The sequence below is a fragment of the Benincasa hispida genome, chromosome 11, assembly GCF_009727055.1.
Source record: "Benincasa hispida cultivar B227 chromosome 11, ASM972705v1, whole genome shotgun sequence".
Taxonomy (NCBI): domain Eukaryota; kingdom Viridiplantae; phylum Streptophyta; class Magnoliopsida; order Cucurbitales; family Cucurbitaceae; genus Benincasa; species Benincasa hispida.
Genome location: NC_052359.1, coordinates 81,069,196 through 81,094,627, shown reverse-complemented (window position 1 = coordinate 81,094,627; position 25,432 = coordinate 81,069,196). Strand labels below are relative to the sequence as shown.

Below are 25,432 nucleotides of genomic sequence, written 5' to 3'. Positions count from 1 at the left end.
GATTAAAACATTTTTTGATAGAAAAAAATCAACATGGAAATTGAAGACAAATAAATTTTGGTGCTGTTAACATAATTGACAAGCAAGTTTAATTACTCACTGAAAACTAATCATATAAAATCATTTAAAGAGTGGCTCTTTTAGATACTAGAATCAATAAATAATGTGCATTGCACGTGTCATATTTTTTTTTTTTAAAATATATATATATATATATATATATATATATATAATATATATATATATATAATATCTGAAATTAAGAAACAACAATTTAAGGACAACAAAATATAATGATTAAAGAAAATATTCATTTATAAAACTGTTGTTTGTACCATAATTGTGAGGATAAGGGATGAAACTTCAGTCAATTACCATTTAAATGATCTCATGCCATAATCTTTTCGATAAGAAAATTATTGATACGCAAAATCTTCATCTTGATGCTAACAATAAACTGATAGAAACTACATATATAGCGACAATTTGAAAGATATCTGCTGAAAAAGGATGATATGGAAGCATACAAAATACATAAATAAATATTGCCAATAACAGAATTCTAAAAAAAAAACTTTCTAAAAAATAAAAATATAATTATTGTTTGAAGTCTAGATTGATAACACTTATTGAAGTTTAGTTTCGAGTAAAATTTGATATAAACTAACAAGTTGAGGTAAAAATTGATTATTAATATTAACATCATTATTATTTGGTTTAATCCTTTACCATAATATATTCCCCATTGTTCAAGGCAGTAAATTTGGTTTCGACTTTATGGGGGTGAGGTTGTCCATAAATAGCTCCGTTTCTTTAAGCAAACAGCCATTGAGTTATTGCCTATTATTAAACCTTTCTCCTTTTTTCTTGCTCTCTCTCTGTTTTTCCCTTTTCTCCGATGGATGATGATTCCGTTCATCACGTATTATCAGGCCACCTCCTTGCGCCGCTTCTTAATAATGGAGACAAGCAGAACGACGTCGAACAGCAACGAACCACCGCCGCCAATGGCGGTGGCGCCACCTCCTTTATCAAAGCCTGCTTCAATGGACTCAACGCTCTTTCAGGTTCTAATTCTCTCTCTTTTTTTGTTTGATTTTCTTTGTTGTTGCCACCGCCGCCTCCCCGCCGCCTATGGATTTCTTTTACTTCTAGGGTTTCCTCTTGCTTGGATTTTCTTATCTTCTCTCTGTTTTATTCATTCGTAGGGGACTTTATTATTTTGGTATTCCCCATAATTTCATACAAGTAAATTTGTAATTTTGTTTGAATCTTATTTTAGACACAAGTTGAGTTACTAAAAAAGAAAAAATAGACACAAGTTCAGAATTTAATACATATTTATTATATATAAACATACACACAAACTTGAGTTAAAAGCCAACTTTAATGTTGATAATACGACTTTTATATCATAGAAATATAAATTATATCTAGATTTTTTTTTTAAAAAAAATCGAATTTTTGACTTTAAAGCCAATAATATCAACTGTCTATTTCCGTGAGTGTGACAACTTTATTATCATTTTAACTTTTTTTAAGATGAGATTAAAGACATTACAACTTTCTTTTTATTTAAATTTTAAATAAGAGAGTGTAGTCTATTTTGTATCTATGTGTCAAAATTGACCAGTGTCAATTTTTAATGGAGTGTAGTAAAAATTGCACTAAGAGTAATCGAGCGATGGTGCGAATATTTTTCAAATATTAATTCTATAAAAACAATTTTGGTTCCTTTAGTGGGATGGACTCAGTTTATTATTTTATTTTTCCCTCTAAATTTCTATCCAAATTATTCTGTGGAAGAATCTAGAAAATGAAAGGAAAAAATTTACTAAATAGGTTTTTGTTTGAATTTCCCAGAAGCTATTGAAAAGCTAAAAAGAAAATATAAAATGAAATAAGAATAAAAAGAATGACAACTTTTTTTTTTTAATGAGTTGATTCTTAGTGGTCAGGCTCTACTTTTTTGCTTTCTCAGAGCTCTGAAGTTTCTGAATAAACAACGAGAAAAAGACAAGAGTAAAAACAAAATAAAAATATAAAAATATATAAGACATAGAAAGAAATAGTAACAAAAAAGCTTAATTATACTTTTTCCTAATAAATAAACGTCTTGCAAGTAACAATCATTTCGCTTTTTCAATTTTTAGATTTTATAACAAAATTCAAAAGAATGTTAAGGTTTCCTAATTAACAAAAAATAAATAACTAAAGAAATAATCAATAATCAATAACTTTTTTCTTGAGTAAGAATTAGGTTAATTCTCGGAAGTTTAGATCTAATCTTGTGTCAGTTTTGATATGAATGTCTATCGAAAAATATAAAACAATAGGAATTAAATTAAAAATTTTGTTATAATAGATATTATATTGTAAAGAAATACCTAACTATTAGAAATGAAAATATATGTCAAATCAAATATAGCTCAATTGGCTTCCACAAGATCCGTGGTGTGATTCTCCCTAATTCCAATTATCCTCCAAAAAAAGAAACGAAAACAAATATATTTTTTTTTTCTAAAATAGAGGGAAAATTATGGAAGAGAATGGACCAATGGAACTTGATGAAAAGAGAAGAAACCATTGTATTTTTTAGTATAATTTTGGAGTGGGAGATTCAACGTCTTTTGACCTTTTGGATCGGACTGCATGCCAATATCACTTAATCAAACTCATTTTGGTGAAACAATTAAATTTATAATTATTAGACAGAACCCGATCAGCACGAATAGTTTGTTTGTTTGTTAGTAAATTCCAACCTTCTATTTTCCTATAAAGGAACAAAAGAAATTAAAAAGAAACAAAATTTTTGTTTCTTATTAAAAATTCGAAAAAAAAGAATTTTGGAGAATAATTTTTTTAGAGCAGCGAAAAAAATATGCTAAGTGATGGCTTTAGGAAATGTCATACGTACGTGCCAAACAAGGGTCAATAATGGAGCTTCCAACGAGGCCTTTTCTCTTTCTTTCTTTTTTTTTTTTTCTTTTTTGTCAAATTGTTTGATTTGAGCTTACCTTTTTCCTTTACATCATCAAGCTAAATGGATCTCATTTGAATTCTTCCACTTGGTCGAGTTTCTTTTAAATTCTTTTATTATTACGTGTTCGATTGGTATATGATTACTATTTTATTTTACCTTATAATTATGTGGATAAGAATTCCCCTTTCTTTAAGGATGATTATTATTATCTCAAATTTATCAGTTTGGTGGTTAAACTTTTAAAGTTCATAATTGGTCAGCATTTTCATTTGGTCATTTTGGGATAGTTCAAAGAAGTATAAATTGAAGTTCAATTCAAGCTCAAAAATCTAATGAGCATTAGAACACTATTCGGGCCAAATTTAAGTGACATACCTAACAATTCAAAAAAAAAAAAAAAAATCGAACATAATCAAACGTAAGCAGTAAATGAATTTTTGGTTTAGGTTATATTCATATATCTTACCAAATCGAATAATATTTGGTTTTATATATATATATATATATATATACTTTAAGTTTAGTTTTTGAACTTTCAAATTTTGGTTTAAAGAGTTTTTTGTTCCTAAATTTTTTTTTTTTTTGTGGTCAGGTAAGAAAACTTTAAATATAACTGAAAATATAAAGTTGAAGTTATGTCTACGGAACTTCAAAACTTCCCTAAACTAAGTATGAACACTCCCTGCACCACTCCTATGGATTTAACACTTTTTAAAGATTAATTAATGAAAAATAAGCAATTCGGCTGCTAACCTAGCTCGAGTATGTAGAAGGGAACAAAAGTGCTTAACCCACTTTCAAATTATAGGACTTAAAGTTAGTCACAAATCTAATTTTGTCAAAGTTAAAGTACAACTCTACTGATATAAAGTGGATCTAATTTATATGAAATGTTCGAATCTTCTACTTTCTTGTTGAACTAAAAAAAATCTATTTTTATTGATCAGGATGAACATATGTAGTTTATCAATAATTGGCATGTGTTTCTCTCTTTAAGATCGAAAGTTAATTTATCACATCATTTCCATTATCAATTACTATATATTAAATAACATAGGTATAATTTGATAACCATTTAGTTTTTTGTTTTTGGTTCTTATAAACACAACACTCATCCACAAGTTTCTATGTTATATTACACTTTCTACTCATGGTCTAAAAAAGTATTCTTTTAAAATCTTTTTTTTCTTTTTTAAGATTTTGACATGGAATATAAATATTTCAATAAAATATAAGCAAAAATCCCAATAGAATAATTGGGAGAAGGAAAGCATAAATTGAAAAAACAGAAAACTAAAAAACGAAATCGTAAACGTACCCGCAAAAGTTTTTAAGGAACTGAAGACATGAAAGATTACGTATAGAAATAATCATTTGGTTAAACTTTTTCCAAAGTGATAAGCAGAAACATTAAGAATAAGAAAATACGAAACTCAAGAGTTAGCAAGTGATAATATATCTGTACACAAATTATACCATCTCCTTCCCAATTGATTTTCAGTCTTCACTCGATAATATATCTTTTCTCATCCTTCGTCTTCTCTTTCTACTCTAGATCTTACACACCAGTTGCTTGCCACCTATATATTTCAATAATGTTTCTCACATTGACGCATTCATTGTTCAAGAGAGTATAGAGGTGATAGATATTTCCATCAATCACGGCGATATAAGGGTAGAGTTGAATTGGATTGCATATCATATTTGGACGTTCATTCAGATAATTGAATCGATCCACTCAAAAATTTTGGATTGACCCACATAATATGTTGATCAAATCCAACTTTATGTACACCTGTAGGGCTAGCTACGGGTGGTCCACCAACTCTTCTCTCTTTCATGCTTATGATGCAACCCTAAAATGATAGAATTTCTTGTAGTTTTTGTTGTACTCTCACTTGGTTGTTTGTTTCTCAAATATATCGTTCATAAATTAAATATCATTTATCAAGGAAAAGAAAATTGTAGGGCTAGCTTGATGCAAACTCCAAAAGTTGGACTAACTTGGGTTCATTAGATCAATATTTGAAAAATTAGGCTTCAGTTTACCTATTAGTTGATTTTATTTTTGTTAAAGTATATGGTAATTTAATTTCTATTCTATTTTAGATTCTATACTTTTAAATATTCAAATTTAGTGTATTTTAAGTAAATCTTAAATTTTATTTCAGCCTTTTAGATAAATATTTAATTTAGTTATTTTATAATATACTTTATCGAAATTGATTAAACAATAATAATATTTTTTTCATGCAAAAAAAGACGATGTGCATTTTAAACTAATTCTATGGAATATTTTAATTTAAGATATATTAAATATACTGAAACAAGATTTGAACATTTAAAAGTATAAAGATTGAAATAGAACATGTTTAAAAGTGTAAATACTAAAAAGGATTGTTACTTAACATATATTTTAGGGTAATTGTAATATGTAGCACTTTTAGAACTAACAGTTAAGTTTATAGCAACATTTTAAAGAATTGTAAATATAGAAAAATATATCAGTGATACATGGAGTCTTATATTTACATATTCGAAAGCTAGATCTAAATTTTATTATATCTACAAATTCTTCTACATTGTGCTATATCTGTTAATACTTTAAGTTTGATTATTATGTCTATATTTATCCCTATATTGTAAGTAATGTTTATAAACCATTTTTTATCCAGATTTATTGAATGATATGTTCTATTCAATTCTATTTTGACTTTTCAAAATAAATTTTGTTACTTAATTTTCTCACTAAAATGATTAGTGTTTATGCCAAAAAATGGGTCAATCGTAAATTTGTATCACAACAAAAAAATTATCCATGTGCTGCAAGACAAAAGAAACTAAGGACCAGTGTTGTGTCAAACCCCATATACTCTGACGCTCAAGTAGTCTCGGATTTGTGAGTAACTTGATAGTGGAAAATAGTAAAGTATTTTAGGCGTACCTTCAACTAATGGCTTTGGTCGTTTATATAAAGATAGTAAAGCATAACTGACGCTTGGGCTCATAATTCCCCTCTAAATTCTCGGAATCACTGAGTTAATGCTTGGTGAGAGTCACACTATTATTGCAACTGATGCTTAAATGCATGATCCACTTAAATTCTCAACACTTTCTTTATGACCTATTCATTGAGAATTTGGATGGTTTAATACTCAACTCGTTAAGAGGTCTCCCATGAGTCCTCTGAGCTCTCCTAAGCTCTTTCTATAGGTTCTCTGAGCTCTTCTAGACTTTCCCTATGAGTCCTCTGAGCTCTCTTAGGCACTCCTTGTGGATTCTCTGAGCTCCACTAGCCTTAAGGGTTCTCTAAGTTTTTTCCTAAGATTTCCATGAGTTCTTTAAGCCATCACCAAGCTTCTCATGGCTCCTATGAGCTCCATTGGGATCTCTTCACGGGTCCTCTAAGCTCTACTAGGCTCTTCTTATGGATCCTTTAAGCTCTCTCGCTCTTTATGGGTCCACTGAGCTCCACTAGGCTCTCCTTATGGTCTTTGAGCTCTCCATCGGTCTTATGAACTCCACTAGGCTCTCCTTATGAGTTCTTTGAGCTCTCCATGGATCCTATGAGCTCCACTAGGCTCCCTATATGGGTTCTTTGATCTCTCTATGGGTCTTCTGAGCTCCACTAGGCTCCCCTTATGGTTTTCCTCAGCTCTCCTAAACTCTCTATGGGTCCTCTAATCTCAACTAGGCTCTCTTAATAGGTCCATTAAGCTCCACTAGGCTCTTCCCATGGGTCCTCTGAGCTTTTTCAATGTTCCCCATTAGTCCTTTGAGCTCTCTCTAAATTTTCCATGGGTCCACTAAACTCTCTCTAAGTTTTCATGGGTCCATTGAATTCCCTTTAAGCTCCTATGGGTCTATTGAATTCAACTAGGCTTTCCTCATGAGACCATTGAACTCCTCTAGGCTCAACTCCTTTAGGCTCTTCATATGGCTTCTTTGAGCTCTTCTAGGTTCTCCATAGGTCCTATAAACTCTACTAGGCTGCTCTAGTCTTAGGCTTTCCTAGATCAACAAGGCAAAAATAGCTCAAATTGACGGAATCGACCAATTATTCCACAAATCGACTGAACCGGCCAATTATTTCTTTAGTTTACAAAAAAACAATACGTTATTTCAGCATGAAACTAAGAACTAGAAAATCAGCATCTGGTTTCTATTGGTAATGATTACCTACAAAGTAAGTAATCATTAACTTTTTTTAAGGAAAAAAAAATTGTTTATGTTTTTTAGAGTACTTTTCCTTCCTTCGTGTTTTTTTTTTTTCATTATTTTCATTTGTCTTCTTCTTTCCCCCTCTCTTCCTCATTTCTGTTTCTCCCTTTTACTTTTCTCAGGTGATCTTCTTCTTTCTTTCTCTTTTGTCTACCATTGTCTTCTTCTCCTCGAATCCTAGTTTTCTTTAATCGTTCTGAGCCGAAAAACAATGCCACCACCAACCGATGATCATCCTAAAGATAAACTATGGAGTAAAACATATAGAAATGCATATTTTGGGGAAAAAAACTTACTTTTAAAATTATGTAAAATATAATAACTCTCCATACACACGCATATATACCCAGTTACATGCCTCTTAGGCAAGCTCAACAAAACGATCCACATATATGAGTTTGATCGTGGTATGAAGAAGCTTGTATGCTATTGATCTCAAAATTGATTAAAAAAAAAAAAAAAAAAAGAACTATCCACATAAATGGATTGAACTAGTCAAACCTTGGCTTTGAATTGTTCTTTGATTGGGCCTAAGTTGGCCTTGATTTTTTTTTTTTTAAACAAATATAATAAGGACTTTGAGAGCCACTTAGACATCAAATTGAATCTAATTTATTAGATATTATATATCTGGAAGGAAAAAATAACTTTTATAAATAATTAGTGAAATATTCTAGTTTTGAAAATAATTAGAGAAATATGTTAGTTTTGGACATTTGACTTGTACGATTATTTTTAATTGATGTACGTCGACGGTTCAAAACTCAACCTTACCTTTGTCTGAGTGTTGAACACTCGACCCTTTTTTCTTTTTTTTTTTTTTTTTTTCCTTTTTTAATGAGTTGGGTTTCTTTATTTTTATTTTATTTGAGATTTTAGATGTAGGATNTTTTTTTTTTTTTTTATATATATATTATTCCTTTACCTTCCCTAAATAAAGTATCCTATGCAAATTATTGTTCTATTTCTTAATAAGAAGAAAAATTTACCCTTGTATTTCTTAATAATAAATAAAATTTAGAACATTAACCGTTAACTCTAAGAGACATCATAGAAAAGAACAAATTCTCAATCTTTTTTTCTTCCATATTACAACTATTGTTCATAATTGGAAAATAATAAAATCTAAATTAAAATGTTGAAATCAATACGACAATTTAATGTTTCTCATTCATTTAAAAATAATTTAAAAAAATCAGTATGTCCCACAAGGCAGACATTGTCGATTTCGAGCTGGTTGTCATCGTTGACTTTGACTCTAGGTTGCTCTGATTCTTCTTGATGTTGCTCTGGTTCCTCTTCATGTTGCTTGATGGCTCTTGTACCTCTGTAGGCACTCCATAGTATAAATATTTGTTATACTCTGCATGGTCGCACCCATGTCCATGCATGTATGAAGATGATGGACTGATTTTTGAATCATATATCCTGATCCAAAAGGTGGCATCATCATCATCCGACTAGCATAGCCAGTCTAACTCTACATCTGCATCATATGGGGCAATTCTTCCACATTGTGGTCTACCTCATCGAACTTATTTTCTTCTGTTTGAGTACGTTCCCTATGCCTAAGAACTGGTGGAGGAACAATAGGTATATCGTACATGTAATGTATCTCCTTCATATACCTCTCGTTATTACTGCACATAGTAAGAACCTGGTTTGGATCATTTGCAATATCACAAAAGTGAATTTTGTTTGATCTCTGTGAATTATAAAAAAAATAGACAATATTTAAAATAAGAAATTAAAAATTAATATTTAATTATGTACTAGATGAGTGACAGCTGTTCCCGGATGAGTGACGTAGTGCCTTGTAATAATATTATATCAATTGATGTAATTTTGAGTTGCAATTCTATCAAATTACCCAATTGGAACCCTTAAAATATTATAGGAATGCAACTCAAAATTACATCAATTGGTATAATATTATTACAAGGTCCTACATTACTCGTCCAGGAACAATTGCGAGTCATCTGGTACATAATTAAATATTGCCTAATTATTTTATAATTCACAGAGATTGAACAGCAGTCGCCTTCGTGATGTTGCAAATGATCCAAACCAGGTCCTTACTATATGCAGTAATAACGAGAGTTATATGGAGAAGATACATTATATGTACAATATACCTATTGTTCCTTCACCAGTTCCTAAACGTAGGGGAGGTTCTCAAGTAGGAGAATATAAGTTCGATGAGGTCAACTACAATGTGGAAGAATTTCCTCCTATGATGCAAACATAGAGCCAGACTAGTCATGCTAGTCCGATGATGATGATTCCACCTTTTGGTTCAGGATATTATGATTCAGAGGTTGATCCATCATTTTCATACATGCATGGACATAGGCGCGATCGTGGAGAGCATAACGAATATTTATACTATGAAGCGTCTGTAGAGGTACAAGAGTCATTAGAGCAACATCAAGAGGAATCAGAGCAACCTATAGTTCAATTCGACGATGACAACCAGTGCGAAATAGACATCTTCCTTGTTCGACACATTGATTTTTTTATTATTATTTTTAAATGAATGAGAAACATTAAATTGTTTTATTGATATGAAAATTTTAATTTACATTTTATTATTTTTCGATTATGAACAATAATTGTAATATGAAAGAAAAAAAGATTGAGAATTTGTTCTATTCGATGATGTCTCTTAGAGTTAACAGTTAATGATGTAAATTTTATTTATTATTAAGAAATACAAGGGTAAATTTTTCTTCTTATTAAGAAATAGAATGGTAAATTTGCATAGGATACTTTGTTTAGGGAAGGTAAAGAAATAATATTAAAAAAAAAGAAAGAAAAGAAAAGAAAAACGGGTCTAGTGTTCAACACTTAACCATATATTTGTCGAGTTTTGAACACTCGATAAAGATAAGGTCGAGTTTTGAACCCTCGACGTACATCAATTAAAGAATTCGTTTAAGTCAAATCTTCAAAACTACCATACTTCTCTAATTTTTTTCAAAACTACAATATTTCAATAATTATTTATAAAATTTACAATATTCCTCCAATTTTTCCAGTTTTATAACTAGCAATCAAGTCCAAACTAATAGTATATGTGGCACAAGGATAAAATAATTGCAAATGTAACACAAAAATAGGCTAAGATATTGTAAAAGACTAAAAAAATCCAATAGTTCTTGGACTAACGAGAAGAATAGCGGATTTTAATTTTTCATTTATAAAAATAGCAAATTATCATTTCATTCACAAAAATGGAAAAAAAAAAATAAAAATAAAAATAAACGAATTTATAAAAGTCTAAACTACCCCAGGCCATATTAATGAGATTGCAAATGACTTATTAAGAAATATTCGTAATTACATTGTAATTAAAACTAACATCTAGAGACTATCGGTTGGCTAGGCTCTAATCACTACACCGACCTCTTCTCCAATCAAGTTGCCGTCATTTTCCTCTCCAAAATCAACTCCTCCGTCAACAATGGTGCGGTCGTAAATAGAATCATTGTCTATGAATCTATCATCACAACCATAATTTCTTCCACTCTACTCAAAATTCTAAAATCCAGATGGGGGCATTTTAGGGTTAAAGGAAAATTAATTACACTATAATTCGGATGATGGTTTTGCAGTCATCAAAGATCTTTTGAAAGTTTTTTGTTATACTTCCAATGAGATATTTATGTGACCTACAAATACAGTGCAGTTAATTTCCAAACTACGCCCAACAAATACACTAAACTTAAAAACAAATACACTCCAATTGAAAATCACTCAGCTGAACCATCTACATCGCTATTGAACTTACCCAAAATTTTGTAACAATACTTTTTCGTGGTTCTAGATCAAAATATTAGTTTAGAAAGTGAAAGTTGGACTAATAAAAACTTTATCTAAATAATTGCATTCATGAAGAAAGAAATTGATTAAGATTAGAGTGTGAAAATCCCAATTAAAAATCGTCAATTGAAATTATTAACCAATTAGAATGTGGTGTTGATGTCAATCGTGGAGATCAGATAAATAAAAGAGAAATAAACAATATTCAAGATGGTACATCCTTCCTTGATCGAATCAGTCAAGGTGGGTATAAGACCCCCCCAAGGAAAACAGGTTAATACCAATACCGTCTATATGCTTGGCCTATCTTTTCACAATGGCTTGATGGGAATCACTTTGGAAAGAAGAGACTCTGCGACTTGAACTATTGGTCATGGTCGATTAAGTCGAATCTTTCATCCTGCAAAGTAGACTTGTCGTTAATTGTCATCCACAATTCTAATCATATTATGATTTCACTTCTTTGTCTTCCACGTTTCTAACCATTAGGATTTTTGCAGTCATCCCGATACATTGTTAACTGAGAAATAATACATTCAGAAGTTGGAAAAACCTTAGATTGGATTAGATCGACAAAATGTTTAAAAGATGTGTTTGAAGCAACAGAAACTTCTATAAATCGGAAATCATGATAGTAGTTATTTTCATCTCACCCATTGAACAACTCTTAATTTTTTAACAGCCATAAAAAGAAAACGTCAATAGGATGAAGAAAGCTAGGGCTACGTGTTGTATTCTAATATTTTATGTTTGAAACAAAAGGAAAATAAATATATTGTTCAAAAGTATTTTAAAACTGCAAATCTTGATTAAGTTTAATAGAAAGTATAATAAAAGCAATAAATTTTAGTTGGGATAATTAATATAATATACTAATTTAAATTTCAAACAAAGATTTTAAAATTAGTTGTTGTAGAAGATTGAAAATTCAAAATAAGTATTAAATTTGATACATAAATTCATAACAACTACTAAAATTATGAGGTTTAAGGATGATTATCTGCTTGAAATAATCAAGTTAGTTGTTGTTGAAAGTCTACCGGAATATATAGTTGAATTAATTATAGTTTCATTAATACAGATGTCGAATTAATTACACTGCAATTAAAAGAGACGATAAGGGTATTTTAGGATTTCCAAAAGTTTGACTCATGTGATATCCATGCGTTTTGCTATAATTCAAAACTACTCCGCCTTTTGCTATTTTTTCAAATAATATATAATTACTGCTATTTACCTGATTATTCCATAATTTTTGCTCAGCCCACCAAATGAAAACCCAAAATTCCCTATTTTTGCGTGCTTCTTCTTTCCGATTTTCTCAAGTGGAAAGTTATCGACAATAATAGATATCAGTGATAGTCACTGATAGCTACTATCAATAGCTATCGCCAATAGACTTTCATCAATTGGAATCAACCTTAAAATATTAACACTTAAGGCTAGTTATCAACTTTGAAAGAAAACCATAAACTTTGAAAGATTAAGCTATATCAACGATGAAGTTATTAGTGGTCATCACTAATATACTTTCATCAGTGTTTATCAACTTTTAAAAATTAACACTGAAAACTATGAGTAGCTAACACTCATGGTTATCACTGATGTTTCTATCAGTGGTTATTGATGACTAAAATTATGGGGATGCAATATGCGATGCATGTCTTAGGTTATGTGTTGGATCTCATGCGTTGGACTATGCAATATGCGATTACAAATGTATGCGATGACCATGCGTTCCTGTCACATGTTTTCTTAGACTCTCGCCAAGTATAACGAGAACGCAAGTTTCTCGGGTGATCCGAGGTCGAACTCAGGGACTTGTAGCTAAATGCATGTGGTAATGTGTTTGTAGCGGATAAATAAAAGAATGATGGGGTTGTAAGCTATAAACTACTCCTATTCCTAACTAACAGACAAAACAGTGGGAATATGACTGAGAGGTAGAAACACGACAGTTGTTGACGCGTAGTAAATGCATGGAAAAATAGATAAAATGTGAGGATGTCTTCATCACAACCCTAAGCTTGACTGCAAGGGCAATACCAGCCAACGCAAACTAATGCGATCATGCCATACACGCCCAATGCAGATGCACGTGAAGTGTAATAGCAAACAGAACTTATTCTTAAGTCTCCATTCTTGCTTATGCAATCATAATCTAGCTCTCCCGAGCCTCGATTCTAACCTATCTCTCTCAAGTCTTAGGTTCTTTCTTTAGACTCTCTCTTGAGTAGCTCTAAAGATGTGATGGACGCATACATAAGACAAGGTAAGCACAAAAGCCTAGTTGACGTAAGATTATTCCTATCTCTAGTGAACACTTGCTTACATTGCTTAATGCGACGAACCACTTATTCTCCCGGGCAGTGGTTGTTGTTGACTTTACTCATAGACAAGCATTGCGTCCGCTTATAGACAAGCGTTGCTACAGCTTCACACTAAGAAAATTAGGTTTTCTCACAACACTCATGCAACACACACCTCCCGGTGGTTTGCTACATGCTTCATATTCCTATGTCGCATGATTAAGTATGCGATACTCTAACAGTCCCACTAAGTGATGCAATGAAACTTAAGAATGATAAGTAAAGGAAGATAGAGATGGAATCGAAGAAAATATAGAAATGCACTGATCACAAAATGTATTAATTTCTTAAGCCAAAATGTAACACAATACAATATAAGGAAAGAAGAGAAAATGAAAGGACCAGTTGGAAGCAATGTCTTGCTTCCAACAGATGTGTGTCAAGGCTATCGGTGGTGCCATGGAAAAGCGGTGGAGCAAACTCTCTCGAGCTATGACTCCAGTGAAGGCTCCGGTCGTCACTCGGAATGGATGAAGGAGATGAAAAACTCTCAAGCTTTCTTTTCTGAATCTCTGCTGCTAATGGCGTGATAGGTGAAATGTCAACATCATCTTTTGATTCTCCCAAGGTATGCGTTCATGTTGCATTTCACTAACCTTGCGTTCATCCCTTTCTTATGGTTATCGTTATGTAGCCGCAATCTCCTTGCGATGACCGCATTCACTCGATGGCCGTAACTTCTCAGCGATGACCACATTCGTTTGACCATCGCAACTTCTATGCGATGGACGCATGCGGTTGATGGCCACAACATCCATGCATCGAACATATGCGTTCCTTTTTTATGGAGAAATTCTCCCATGCGGTCGTCTTTGCAATAGCCTGGCTTCCGCATATGCATCCGCTTCCTTCGTTAGCTACAAAGATAGACAATTGAACGCATAATAACGCATAATAGTGGGTTAGCCGAGATTCTTAATGCCGAATGACCCAAACTCATTTTCTCATGAATTCCTAACATATTCGCCGCATATTTCACTTTAAAATCTTCATAATTCTATATAAAAAGCCTAAGATAACATGCATTTCTGCCCGTCATCACACCCCAAACTTAGAATTATGCTTGTCCTCAAGCATGCGTTATACTCAAGAAATTCATAACTCACCCTCTGGCTTTCCTTTGCGATGACCAACCTCTCAGAATATAATTTACTCACACCTCTGACCATGGCCGCAACACTCTCCTCCACTTTGGCTGCTTCTTCAAAATGATCTTTTCTAAGTTTAAGTCTGGCAAGCCTCTGCTCAAAAACTTTTTATTCATTCCCTGCAACTTTGGGTTCAGCTTTTGAGAATGCGTTCGTTCAAAATAAATCAAAGCTTTGCGGTTTTTTATTCAAATATGGCATTGACCCTAGGTACGCTCTTCGTTTTGGCTTGCCGCCACGTGTGTCATGTGGGCATCCAACTTCGATTGCGTTCCATATTCAACTCAACTCTTGCCTTGCTTAATTTGGCTTGCGCCGGACAGAGGAGTTGCGCTTATGCGTTGATCTTGGCCATTTACTTTCGTTTTGGCTTGCCCTCACGGGTGTTATGCGGGCATCCAACTTCGGGTAAGTGCCTTTCACGACTTAACCCTTATCAGCATGGGTTTCCTCTTGTGCTGACAATGGAGTTGTTATTTCGATTTTTTTTTTTTTTTAGAAATGATTGCAATGTAGTGAACGCAATTCTTCGGGATCACTGCCACCCCCAAACTTAGAGGTTGGCAGCGTTTTCGCCGCAAAGCTAAAATCAAAATTAACCGAAATGCGATAACAAATGTTTGCATATAATAAAGCTTAGACTGTCAAAATTCGAAGATGCTATTAAAAGTAAGGAGAGCCTTGCGATGCTTAGTTAACGGATGTAGTGAATTATACGTACCATCATAGATGCATCGCAAAGGAACACAATCAGACAAGGAGAATTTCAAAAGGATAATGCATAAAAGATAACAAGAAAATAACCTTAAATAGAATAACGCATGCGGCCATGCTTTGGAGTTCATGTGATCGAAACCATGTGTTAAAAGATGGAGAGAATTCTTTTGTTGTAACTGCGCACCAAGGAGAATTATTGTTACACCTACAAGGAGCAAAAGCACAATAACCAAGAAAGCAGCCGCATATCCAAAATAACAATAAAAATAAAATAAACTAAGAAAACAAGGTAAAGATAGAGTAAAAGACATCCCTGGAGAAATTGGAGTGAGGTCACCGCAAGGAGTCTTCCATGCAGGAGATTGCTCTCAACTGCTTAGGTCAAGAAGCTTGCCTTGACCATTGGAACTTCCGACAATTGTTGGGCGCAGATTGTTCACCACGCGTATGGAATTACCTTCAACTCATGCGACTGATTGCCCTTCTATCTTGGGGTAAATACTGGCTTTCAGCGCATTACCTACACTTCAATATTAGTTGCAACTTGGCCGCACAAGCTGCAATACTCCCAAGATAAAAAGGTTGTCTGCGAACACAAAACTCAACAAACTATCAGCTGCCAAGTCCCCGGCAACGGCGCCAAAAACTTGATGACGTAAATTAGTGTAAATGCAATTATGCGATGCATATCTTAGGTTATGCGTTGGTTCTCATGCGTCGGTGGTCATGTGTTGGACCATGCAATATGTGAAGACCATGCGTTCCTGTCATAAGTTTTCTTACGCTCTCGCCAAGTATAACGAGAGCGCAAGTTTCTCAGGTGATTCGAGGTCGATCGCAGGGACTTGTAGCTAAATGCATGCGGTGATGTGTTTTCAGCAGATAAATAAAAGAATGATGGGGGTTGTAACCTATAAACTACTCCTACTCATAACTAACAGACAAAGTAGTGGGAATATGACTGAGAGGTAGAGACACGACAACTGTTGTCGCGTAGTAAATGCATAGAAAAATAGATAAAATGTGAGGATGTCTTCATCGCAATCCTAAGCTTGACCGCAAGGGCAATACCAGCCAACGCAAACTAATGCGATCATGCCATACACGCTCGACGCAAATGCACGTGAAGTGTAATAGCAAACGGAACTTATTCCCAAGTCTCCATTCTTGCTTATGCGATCTCAATCTAGCTCTCTCAAGCCTCAATTCTAACCTAACTCTCTCAAGTCTTAGATTCTTTCTTTAGACTTTCTCTCGAGTAACTCTAAAAGTGTGATAGATGCATACATAAGACAAGGTAACAACAAAAGCCTGGTTGACATAAGATTATTCCTATCTCTAGTGAACACTTGCTTATATTGCTTAATTCTCGGGCAGTTAGGTGTTGCTGACTTTACTCATAGACAAGCATTGCGTCTGCTTATAGACAAGCGTTGCTATAGCTTCACACTAAGCAAAAAAGGTTTTCTCACAACACTCACGCAACACATACCTCCCGGTGGTTTGCTACATGCTTCATATTCCTATGCCACATGATTAAGTATGTGATGCTCTAACAGTCTCACTAAGTGATGCAATGAAAGTTAAGGATGCTAAGTAAAGGGAGATGGAGATGGAATCGAAGGAAATATAAAAATGCACTGATCACAAAATGTATTAATTTCTTAAGCCAAAATGTAATACAATACAATATAAGGAAAGAAGAGAAAATGAAAGAACCAGCAGGAAGCAATGTCTTGCTTCCAGCAGATGTGTGTTAAGGCCGCCGGTGGTGCCATGGAAGGGTGGTGGAGCAAACTCTCTCGAGCTCTAACTCCAGAGAAGGCTCCGATCGTCACTCGGAATGGATGAAGGAGATGAAGAACTCTCAAGCTTTCTTCTCACGCGTTCGTCTGGATCACAATGATCCACCCGAAGGTAGAAACTTGGATGGTTTGAAATTTTGCTCAGTGACCTATATTTATAAAGCTTCATCGCCGACAGCATTAATAGACCTGCTCTGATTCTGACATTCGCGGCACAATGGTCCTTTTTTTAATCTCTGCTGCTAACGGCGTGGTAGGTGAAATGTCAACATCATCTTTTGATTCTCTCGAGGTATGCGATCATGTTGCATTTCACAAACCTTTCGTTCATCCCTCTCTTATGATTATCGTCATGTAGCCACAATCTTCTTGCGATGACCGCATTCACTCGATGGCCGCAACTTTTCAGCGATGACCGCATTTGCTTGACGTTCGCAACTTCTATGTGATGGACGCATGCAGTTGATGGCCGCAACATCCATGCGTCGGACGTATGCATTCGCCTTTGTGATGGAGAAATTCCTCACATGCAGCTGTCTTTGCGATAGCCCAGCTTCCGCGTATGTGTCCGCTTCCTGCGTTAACTACAAAGATAGACAATTGAACACATAATAACGCATAATAGTGGGTTAGCCAAGATTCTTAATGTCGAACGACGCAAACTCATTTTCTCATGAATTCCTAATATATTCAACGCATATTTCACTTAACAATCCTCATAATTCTAAATAAAAGGCCTAAGATGACATGTATTTCTTCCCGTCATCAGTTATTATTTTGAAAAATTAATACTTAAAGCTATCAGTGGCTATCACTGATAGACTTCTATTAGTGATTATCAATTTTGAGAAATTAACAATTAAAAGCTATCCATTTTGAAAAATTAACGCTAATGGACTTTTATCAATGACTATCAATTTTTAAAAATTAACACTTAAAAGCTATTTTGTTGCTATCACTGATGGACTTCGATTAGTGGCTATCAACTTTAATTAGCTATCAGTAGTTATCAGCTGAGTTGCTGAGAACACTTTCCACTTATGCTTCATCTCGCGTTGGTTTCTCTGTTTATGATGATGATTGATTATGAATCTTTGATTATCAATGGTTATTAGTGGCTTTCACTAATAGACTTTCTATCAGTGGCTTATAGACTTTCAATCGGTAGCTATCAACTATGAAGGGAAACTACCAACTTCTAAAGATTAACACATAAAGCTATAATAAGTGATAGAAGTCTATCAGTTATAAGAAGTTTATAAGCGACTATCACTAATATTAACCTCAGTCATAACACCGATATCTCTAATGTCCTTGATAGCATCGATATCTATCTAAGTAACATCATTGATATCATTGATATATGGATATCACCTAAGTTCTATTATCAATATCACTCATATCAATTATATCATGGTTAGCAGTGATAACTTCTATCACTAGTAACATGATATCGAAGATAACTTATGTCAATCCTTTTTACATCAAATAACATGCTATTATTGTTAACTTGTATCATTGATAACATGTTATTAGTGAAAACTTCTAGGTATTCCACTTACACTTTAGTTCAAAGTTCAACTTTATTAATTAAATTCACTAAGTTGGTTATTAATGATAGAATTCTATAAGTGGTTATTAACTTTGAAAGAAAATCACCAAAGATTAAGCTATCGATGATAGAAAATATTATTGGATATCACTGATAGACTTTCATTAGTGACTATCAATTATGAAATATTAACACCTAAAGCTATCAATGGCTATTACTGGAAATTTTTTTATCATGGCTATTAATTAATGATAGATTTTATCACTAATAGACTTCTATCATTGACATAAGTTCGATAACATTGATATGATCTATCTAAATTATATCATTGATATCATTGATAATTGATATCACCGATACATAGATATCACCCATATCTACCTAAGTTATATAATTATTTCACATAGCCATCAATGATAGAAACCCTATCATTGATAGACTAAATCTATCACTAATATTAAGGCTATTAGTGATAGAAGTTTATTGTTGATAAACTTCATATTTTTAAAGTCCTGTAAAAAAAATTGACTTATTTGATAAGGTTCTCATTTCTCATTTTATTTCTATAAAAGGACTCAAATTTCAAAAATTGAGGAAAAAATTAGTTTCTTTCGGTTCCATTTCTGTTTGGTATTTATATAATGTCCCATTTTAATAATCAAATTTAACCATTGGCTCGGTATTAAGGGGCTTGTACAAATCAAACCTAGCTTCCTCAATTAATTAACAGTGAAAAATAATGAAGATATAAATCAAAATTAACAATGAAAAAAGAAAGAAAAAAGAAAAAGGAATGGAGAACACGACGGGAGAGGAGAAGAAATCGAAACAAAAAAAGAAAAAAAGAACGGAGAACACGACAAGGAAATAGAAGAAAAAGGGAAAAAAGGAAACGAAAAGAATGCAAAATATGACAAAAGAAATAGGAAAAAAAAAGAAAAAATAATGGAGAACACGATAAGAAAATGAGAAGAAAATGGGGGGAAAATGCAGGATAAATAGGGAGATAAGTGATAGAAAATAATGTAGAGAATTAATAAAAGAGAGGAAGTGATATAAAACTCCAATACTTGAATTTCATTCCAATTAGACCTTCTATAGACTCAAAGTACACCATAAATAACAAACCAACCACCCAAAACAAATAGCACAAGACTAACACAAAGAATAGCAACCCTAAAGACTAGCAACAAGAAACTAAATATAATCAATTCTATTTTTAACGCCCTCCCTTAAACTAAAACTATGCAATTTAGTATTTAGTTTAAAGTAGTAGAGCAAACCACCCCAAGTAAGCTTCGAAGCTTCACAAATGTTGTTAATTTGAGAGGCTTGGTTAAAATATATGCCACTTGATCTTCACTTTTACAGTAACTTAGATTGATAATTCCATCATTTGTAAGATCCCTCAAGTACTGGTATCTTACATCAATGTGTTTGCTTCGTCCATGTAAGACAAGATTCCTTGAAAGCTTGATTGTTGATGTGTTATCACAATGAATGATAGATGTTTCTTCTCGCTTATAATGCAAATTCTCAAGAATGTTCCTCAACCAAATGGCTTGACATGCATATGATGTTGCTGCTACAAGTTCAGCTTCAGTGATAGATAATGTGACAATTGGCTGTTTCTTGGAAGACCATGAGATAGCTCCTGAACCAAGCATGAAAACATACACTGAAATACTCTTTCTATCATTTAAATCTTCTGCATAATCACCATCGCTAAAACCAACAAGGTTTGATTTTTCTCCTTGTTGATAAAGTATGCCAAGACCAGGAGTCCTTTTTAAGTAACGTAAGATTCTTTTGGTAGCAAGGAGATGAAGCTCAGTTGGAGATTCCATAAACTTGCCAATTAAACTTACAGCATACATAATATCAGGCCTTGTAGCTGTTAAGTACATCAAGCTTCCAACCATTTGCTTATAGAGAGTATTGTTGACCTTCTTTCCTTCATGGTCATTTGCGAGCTTCAAATTGGGTTCAACTGGACTTGTGGCTGAGTTGCAATTCTCCATTTGAAACCTGTCCATGATCTCCAGTGCATATTTCTTCTAATTGATGAAAATTTCCCCTACTGATTGTATTACCTTTAATGCCAAGAAAATAATGCATCGTCCCTAGATCTGTCATTTCAAACTCTGCCATCATGGACTGCTTGAAATCTTCAAACATAATCGAGTCATTTCTCATGTAAATCAAATCATCTACATACAAACATACTATCAAAATCTTGTTTGGATGTCGGCATTTAATAAAGAGAATATGTTCATATGGACATTTTTCAAATCCAACTTTAATAAAGTAGGCCTCAATTCGACTGTACTAAGCCCTAGGAGCTTGCTTCAATCTATACAAAGCCTTCTTCAAGCGATATACCTTTCTTGCATTATTCTGTCGAACATATCCAGGGGGTTGATCTATGTAAACTTCTTTATTCAAGTCGCCATGCAGAAAGGCTGATTTCACGTCCATTTGAAGAATTTTCCAATTGCGTTGTACTGTCAATGCTAACACCATTTGAATCGTATCATGTCTTACAACCAGAGCAAAACCTTCATTGTAGCCAATGCCAATTTGTTGCTTGTACCCCTTTGCAACAAGACGAGCCTTGTATTTATCTACTTGGCCATCTTTATTCAGCTTCGTCTTGTAAACCCATTTAATACCAATGGATTTTTGCCCTTTAGGAAGTTTTGATAGCTCCCAAGTTTATTTTTTTTTCCTCAATCGACTTAATCTCTTCATCCATGGCCTGCTTCCATTTTATATATTTGACAGCTTCTTCAAAAATTAATGGATCACATTCTGATAATAAAGCATAATGGACAAATGCCTCATCAGAAAGATCACCACTAACCACATAATCTTCCATCCATGTCGGTCTTCTTTTAACTCATTGTGATCTTGAAGAACTTGCACATCCTATTTGAGACTTAGTAGCCTCAAGCTCAATTGAATGTTGTACTGGATTTTCAAGTTGAGGTGTCAAAGATTCATCACTGTTTTCAAAATTCACAGGTACTGTTTGTTGCTCTGGAGTATCTTTTGTCCAATTCCAAGTGTTTAGTTCATCAAATATAACATCTCGGATAATTACAATTTTACCTGTGATTGGATTGAACAGTTTGTAAGCCTTTGATTGCTCACTAATGCCAAGAAAGACACATTTTTTACCTTTTTCATCTATCTTCCTTCTCTTCTCGTCAGGAATGTGTGCATATGCAATGCACCCGAACACTTTAAAGTGATCAACTGATGGTTTACGCCCATCCCAATCTTCTTGAGGAGTTATGTTTTTCACCGAAAAAGTGACTTCGATTCAAAACATGAACACCCCAATTTACTGCTTCTGGCTAGAATTTCTTTGGAACTCTCCCATTTGCAATCATACTTCGAACCATGTTGAGGATAGTACGGTTTTTCTTTCGGAAACACCATTTTGTTGAGGTGTGTAGGCTGTTGTCAACTGGTGTTGAATTCCATGCCGAGCACAAAAATTTACAAATTCTTGTGACATGTATTCTCCTCCACGATCCGTTCGAAAGGTTTTTCTTTTTCTCTCAATTTCATTTTCAACAACCGCTTTAAAGCTCTTGAAAATTGAGAATGCTTCAGACTTTTCCTGCAAGAAATACACCCAAAACTTTTTTGGAAAAATCGTCAATGAAATAAATAAAATATTTTTTCTTCCCATTTGATACTGGGTTTAATGGGCCACATATGTCAGAATGTATCAACTTCATGGATTTATGTGTTTTCCATGCTTTGCCTTTTGGAAAGCTCTCATGATGTTGTTTGCCAACAACACAATTTTCACATACTTTCGTGGAAGGAAAAATTTAAGGAAGGCCAACCACCATTTGCTTTTGAGAAAGGACTTGCAAACCTTTAAAATTCAAGTGACCATATCGCAAATGCCAAAACCATATGGGGTCTTGATCTACATTAGTCTTGAAACATAACTCCAAACCTTATAGTTTGAGTGGGAACAGCCTGTTCGAGGCCATTTCAACACGAGCTATCAATCCTCTTCTTGGATCATATATCTCACAGGCGCCTTCTTTGATAGTTGTGACATAACCCTTCTCTTGTAGCTGTCCAACACTCAGTAAATTGCTTCTCAAATCAGGAATATAAAACACATTTGATATGATTTCAACATTGCCTTTTTTTTTTTAATCTTAATTTGAATATTTCATTTACCCACAACATTTACTTTAGAATTATCACCAAATGTCACAGTAGAATGATAACTTTCATCCAAATGAGAAAAGAGAGACTTGTTACTACACATATGATTGCTGCAACTAGTGTCTATACACCATATGTTAGTTCCAAGCTCCTCGTTGTGGTGGCACGTCATCAATAGAGTTTCTTGCTCCTTTTCCTCTATAAAATTAGATTGCTCTCCTTTTTCATGGTTGAAGTTGGTTGTGCATTCAGACTTGTAATGACCAAACTTTTGGCAATGATAACATTGAATGTTGGACTTATCAAGTCTCGAGTTGTTTTTGGATGTTTGCTTGTGTGGATCATGTCCACCACCTCGTCCTCTTCCTTGCCACCTTCCACGACCTCGACCACGTCCTCTATTTGATCCTCTCCCTGTAGAGTTTTCACCATGAGTTGAATTTTTCAGAGCTTGTTCTTTGGTTGGACCTGTATTTGACGTCATTCTCTACTCATGCACAAGTAAAGAACTTTGTAATTCATCAATTGATAATGTATCAATATCTTTAGATTCCTCAATTGAACAAACCACATATGCAAGTTTAGAATCCATCAACCGAAGAATCTTCTCAACCACAGCTACATCTTCAATCTTCTCTCCATGGATACGTATCTTGTTTACTATAGTCAAGGTCCGTGAGAAATACCTATCCACTGACTCACCTTGCTTCATTTTAAGAATCTCGATCTCTTTGTGAAGAGCTTGGAGCTGCTGTCTTTTCACCCTCGTTTTGCCTTGACATTTTTTCTTTATGGAGTCCTAAATTTGATGTATCCTTTTGCAAAATGGTCTCCAAGATGGCACGATCAATGGCTTGGAATAAATAATTCTTTGCCTTGAGATCCTTCAATTTTCGTTCCTCTAGCTTCTTTTGGTCAGCTTTTGACAAGACAACTCTAGCAGCAGGTTCATTCACTCTTGTTTCAACAATGGTCCAGTACTCTTTGGATCGTAAGAAATTCTCCATCAACATGCTCCAATGATCATAATGACCGTCAAAGCAGGGAATTGTTGGTTGCACATAGTGGTTTGAGGCCATTTTCTATGCTTGCTAGCTATTGTAGAAGATAAAGGAATGAGAGTTGGTTTAATGGCTAAGAAAAAAGATGTCACAACCGGACTCTGATACCACTGATAGAAAAGAATGGAGAGAACTAATAAAAGAGAGAAAGTGATATAAAACTACAGTACTTGAATTTCATTCCAATTAGACCTTTTATAGGCTCAAAGTACACCATAAATAACAAACTAACCACCCAAAACAAATAGCACAAGACTAGCACAAAGAATAGCAACTCTAAAGACTAGCAACAAGAAACTAAATATAATCAATTCTATTTTTAAAAATGAGAAGAAATAGAGAGTGAAAAAAGAATAATAAAAATATCATTTTAAAGATTTGCTATATTTGTAAATCTTTTTAAAAATTTGTATATAAAAAATAGTAAGTCTTAGTTTGCCACCATTACAATTATTCTAAACTTAATCCTACAAAGACTACTATATTCTTATCTACTATATTAATAAAGTTTAAACATATAATTATTATAAATTATAAAAGTTATGTCATAATTGATAGATTAAATGTTAAATTTCAAGCTTTATTTCTCAACTTTGACATTTATGACGAGACATTATTCAACTGATATAGAGATATGTTAATGACCAAGAGACCTATAATTTGAATTTCTTAGATCCCATTATACTAAAAGAAAACAAAAATTTTTAAGTTTATGTCATTATGTCTCAACTCTCTTTTGATCTTGTGTCTGATAAAGTCCGTAAATTTTCAATTTTATGTCTATTAAGTCATTTACCTATTTTACTTCTTAAAACTTTACGAACTTACTTGACTTGAATTAAAAATTTAATACCGTATTAGATATAATAGTATTTTTATTTGTTGACTTTAAAAATAATTGAACATGAGTGGACTTATTACACCCAAGATTAGTATAGGAACTTGACAATTTTTTTTTTTTAGTTTAGTGAACTGTTAGCAATTAAAAGTTTAATTGAAAATTTATAAAAGTTTACAAATGTATTAAACATAAATAAAAACGTTTAAGGACAATTAAACTTGTGATAATTAAACGATCCACACAACGAATATGGATGATATGTTGTGATTGTGATTGAGGGATATATTGTTACTTTAGCAAAAATGGTACCACAATTATTTATTTACTTTTCCTTTCCACCACACAACAAATTTCCTGTCTTTCAATAAAACATGTAACGAGGAACACGCTTACAAGAGAAGATGAGCTGCATGTGGAAAAAAAAAATAGTTTCATTTTAGGAAAATTACTTCAAAGGGTAATATTGTTAAAATATTTACAAGATATAACAAAATTTTAGAACTATCAATTATAGACGTTGATAGGCTTCTATCAATATTTATCAGCATCTATCATTGATAGTTATAAAATTTTGCTATATTTTATAAATATTTAGGTTCATTTTTCTATATTTGAAAATAACTCTGGATTGTAATTGTATATGTCTTTACTGTCTCTAAATTTTTCAAAAAATTGTGTCTTTTTTTAAAGTAAAATAATTGAATTCAGTCTTATTT

At 33.2% G+C, this 25,432-nt stretch overlaps 1 protein-coding gene across 1 annotated transcript in view; it reads left to right on the top strand.

The window, feature by feature from the left end:
* The first annotated feature begins 721 nt into the window (after window positions 1-721).
* The window catches only part of LOC120091243 (amino acid transporter AVT1J-like), a 28,285-nt gene continuing 3,574 nt past the window's right edge, over window positions 722-25,432 (top strand). Inside the window, exon 1 of the mRNA XM_039049183.1 lies at window positions 722-1,067. Within this exon, the coding sequence (XP_038905111.1) occupies window positions 899-1,067 (169 nt within the window). The 5' untranslated portion in view covers window positions 722-898. The remainder of the gene's footprint in view (window positions 1,068-25,432) is intronic.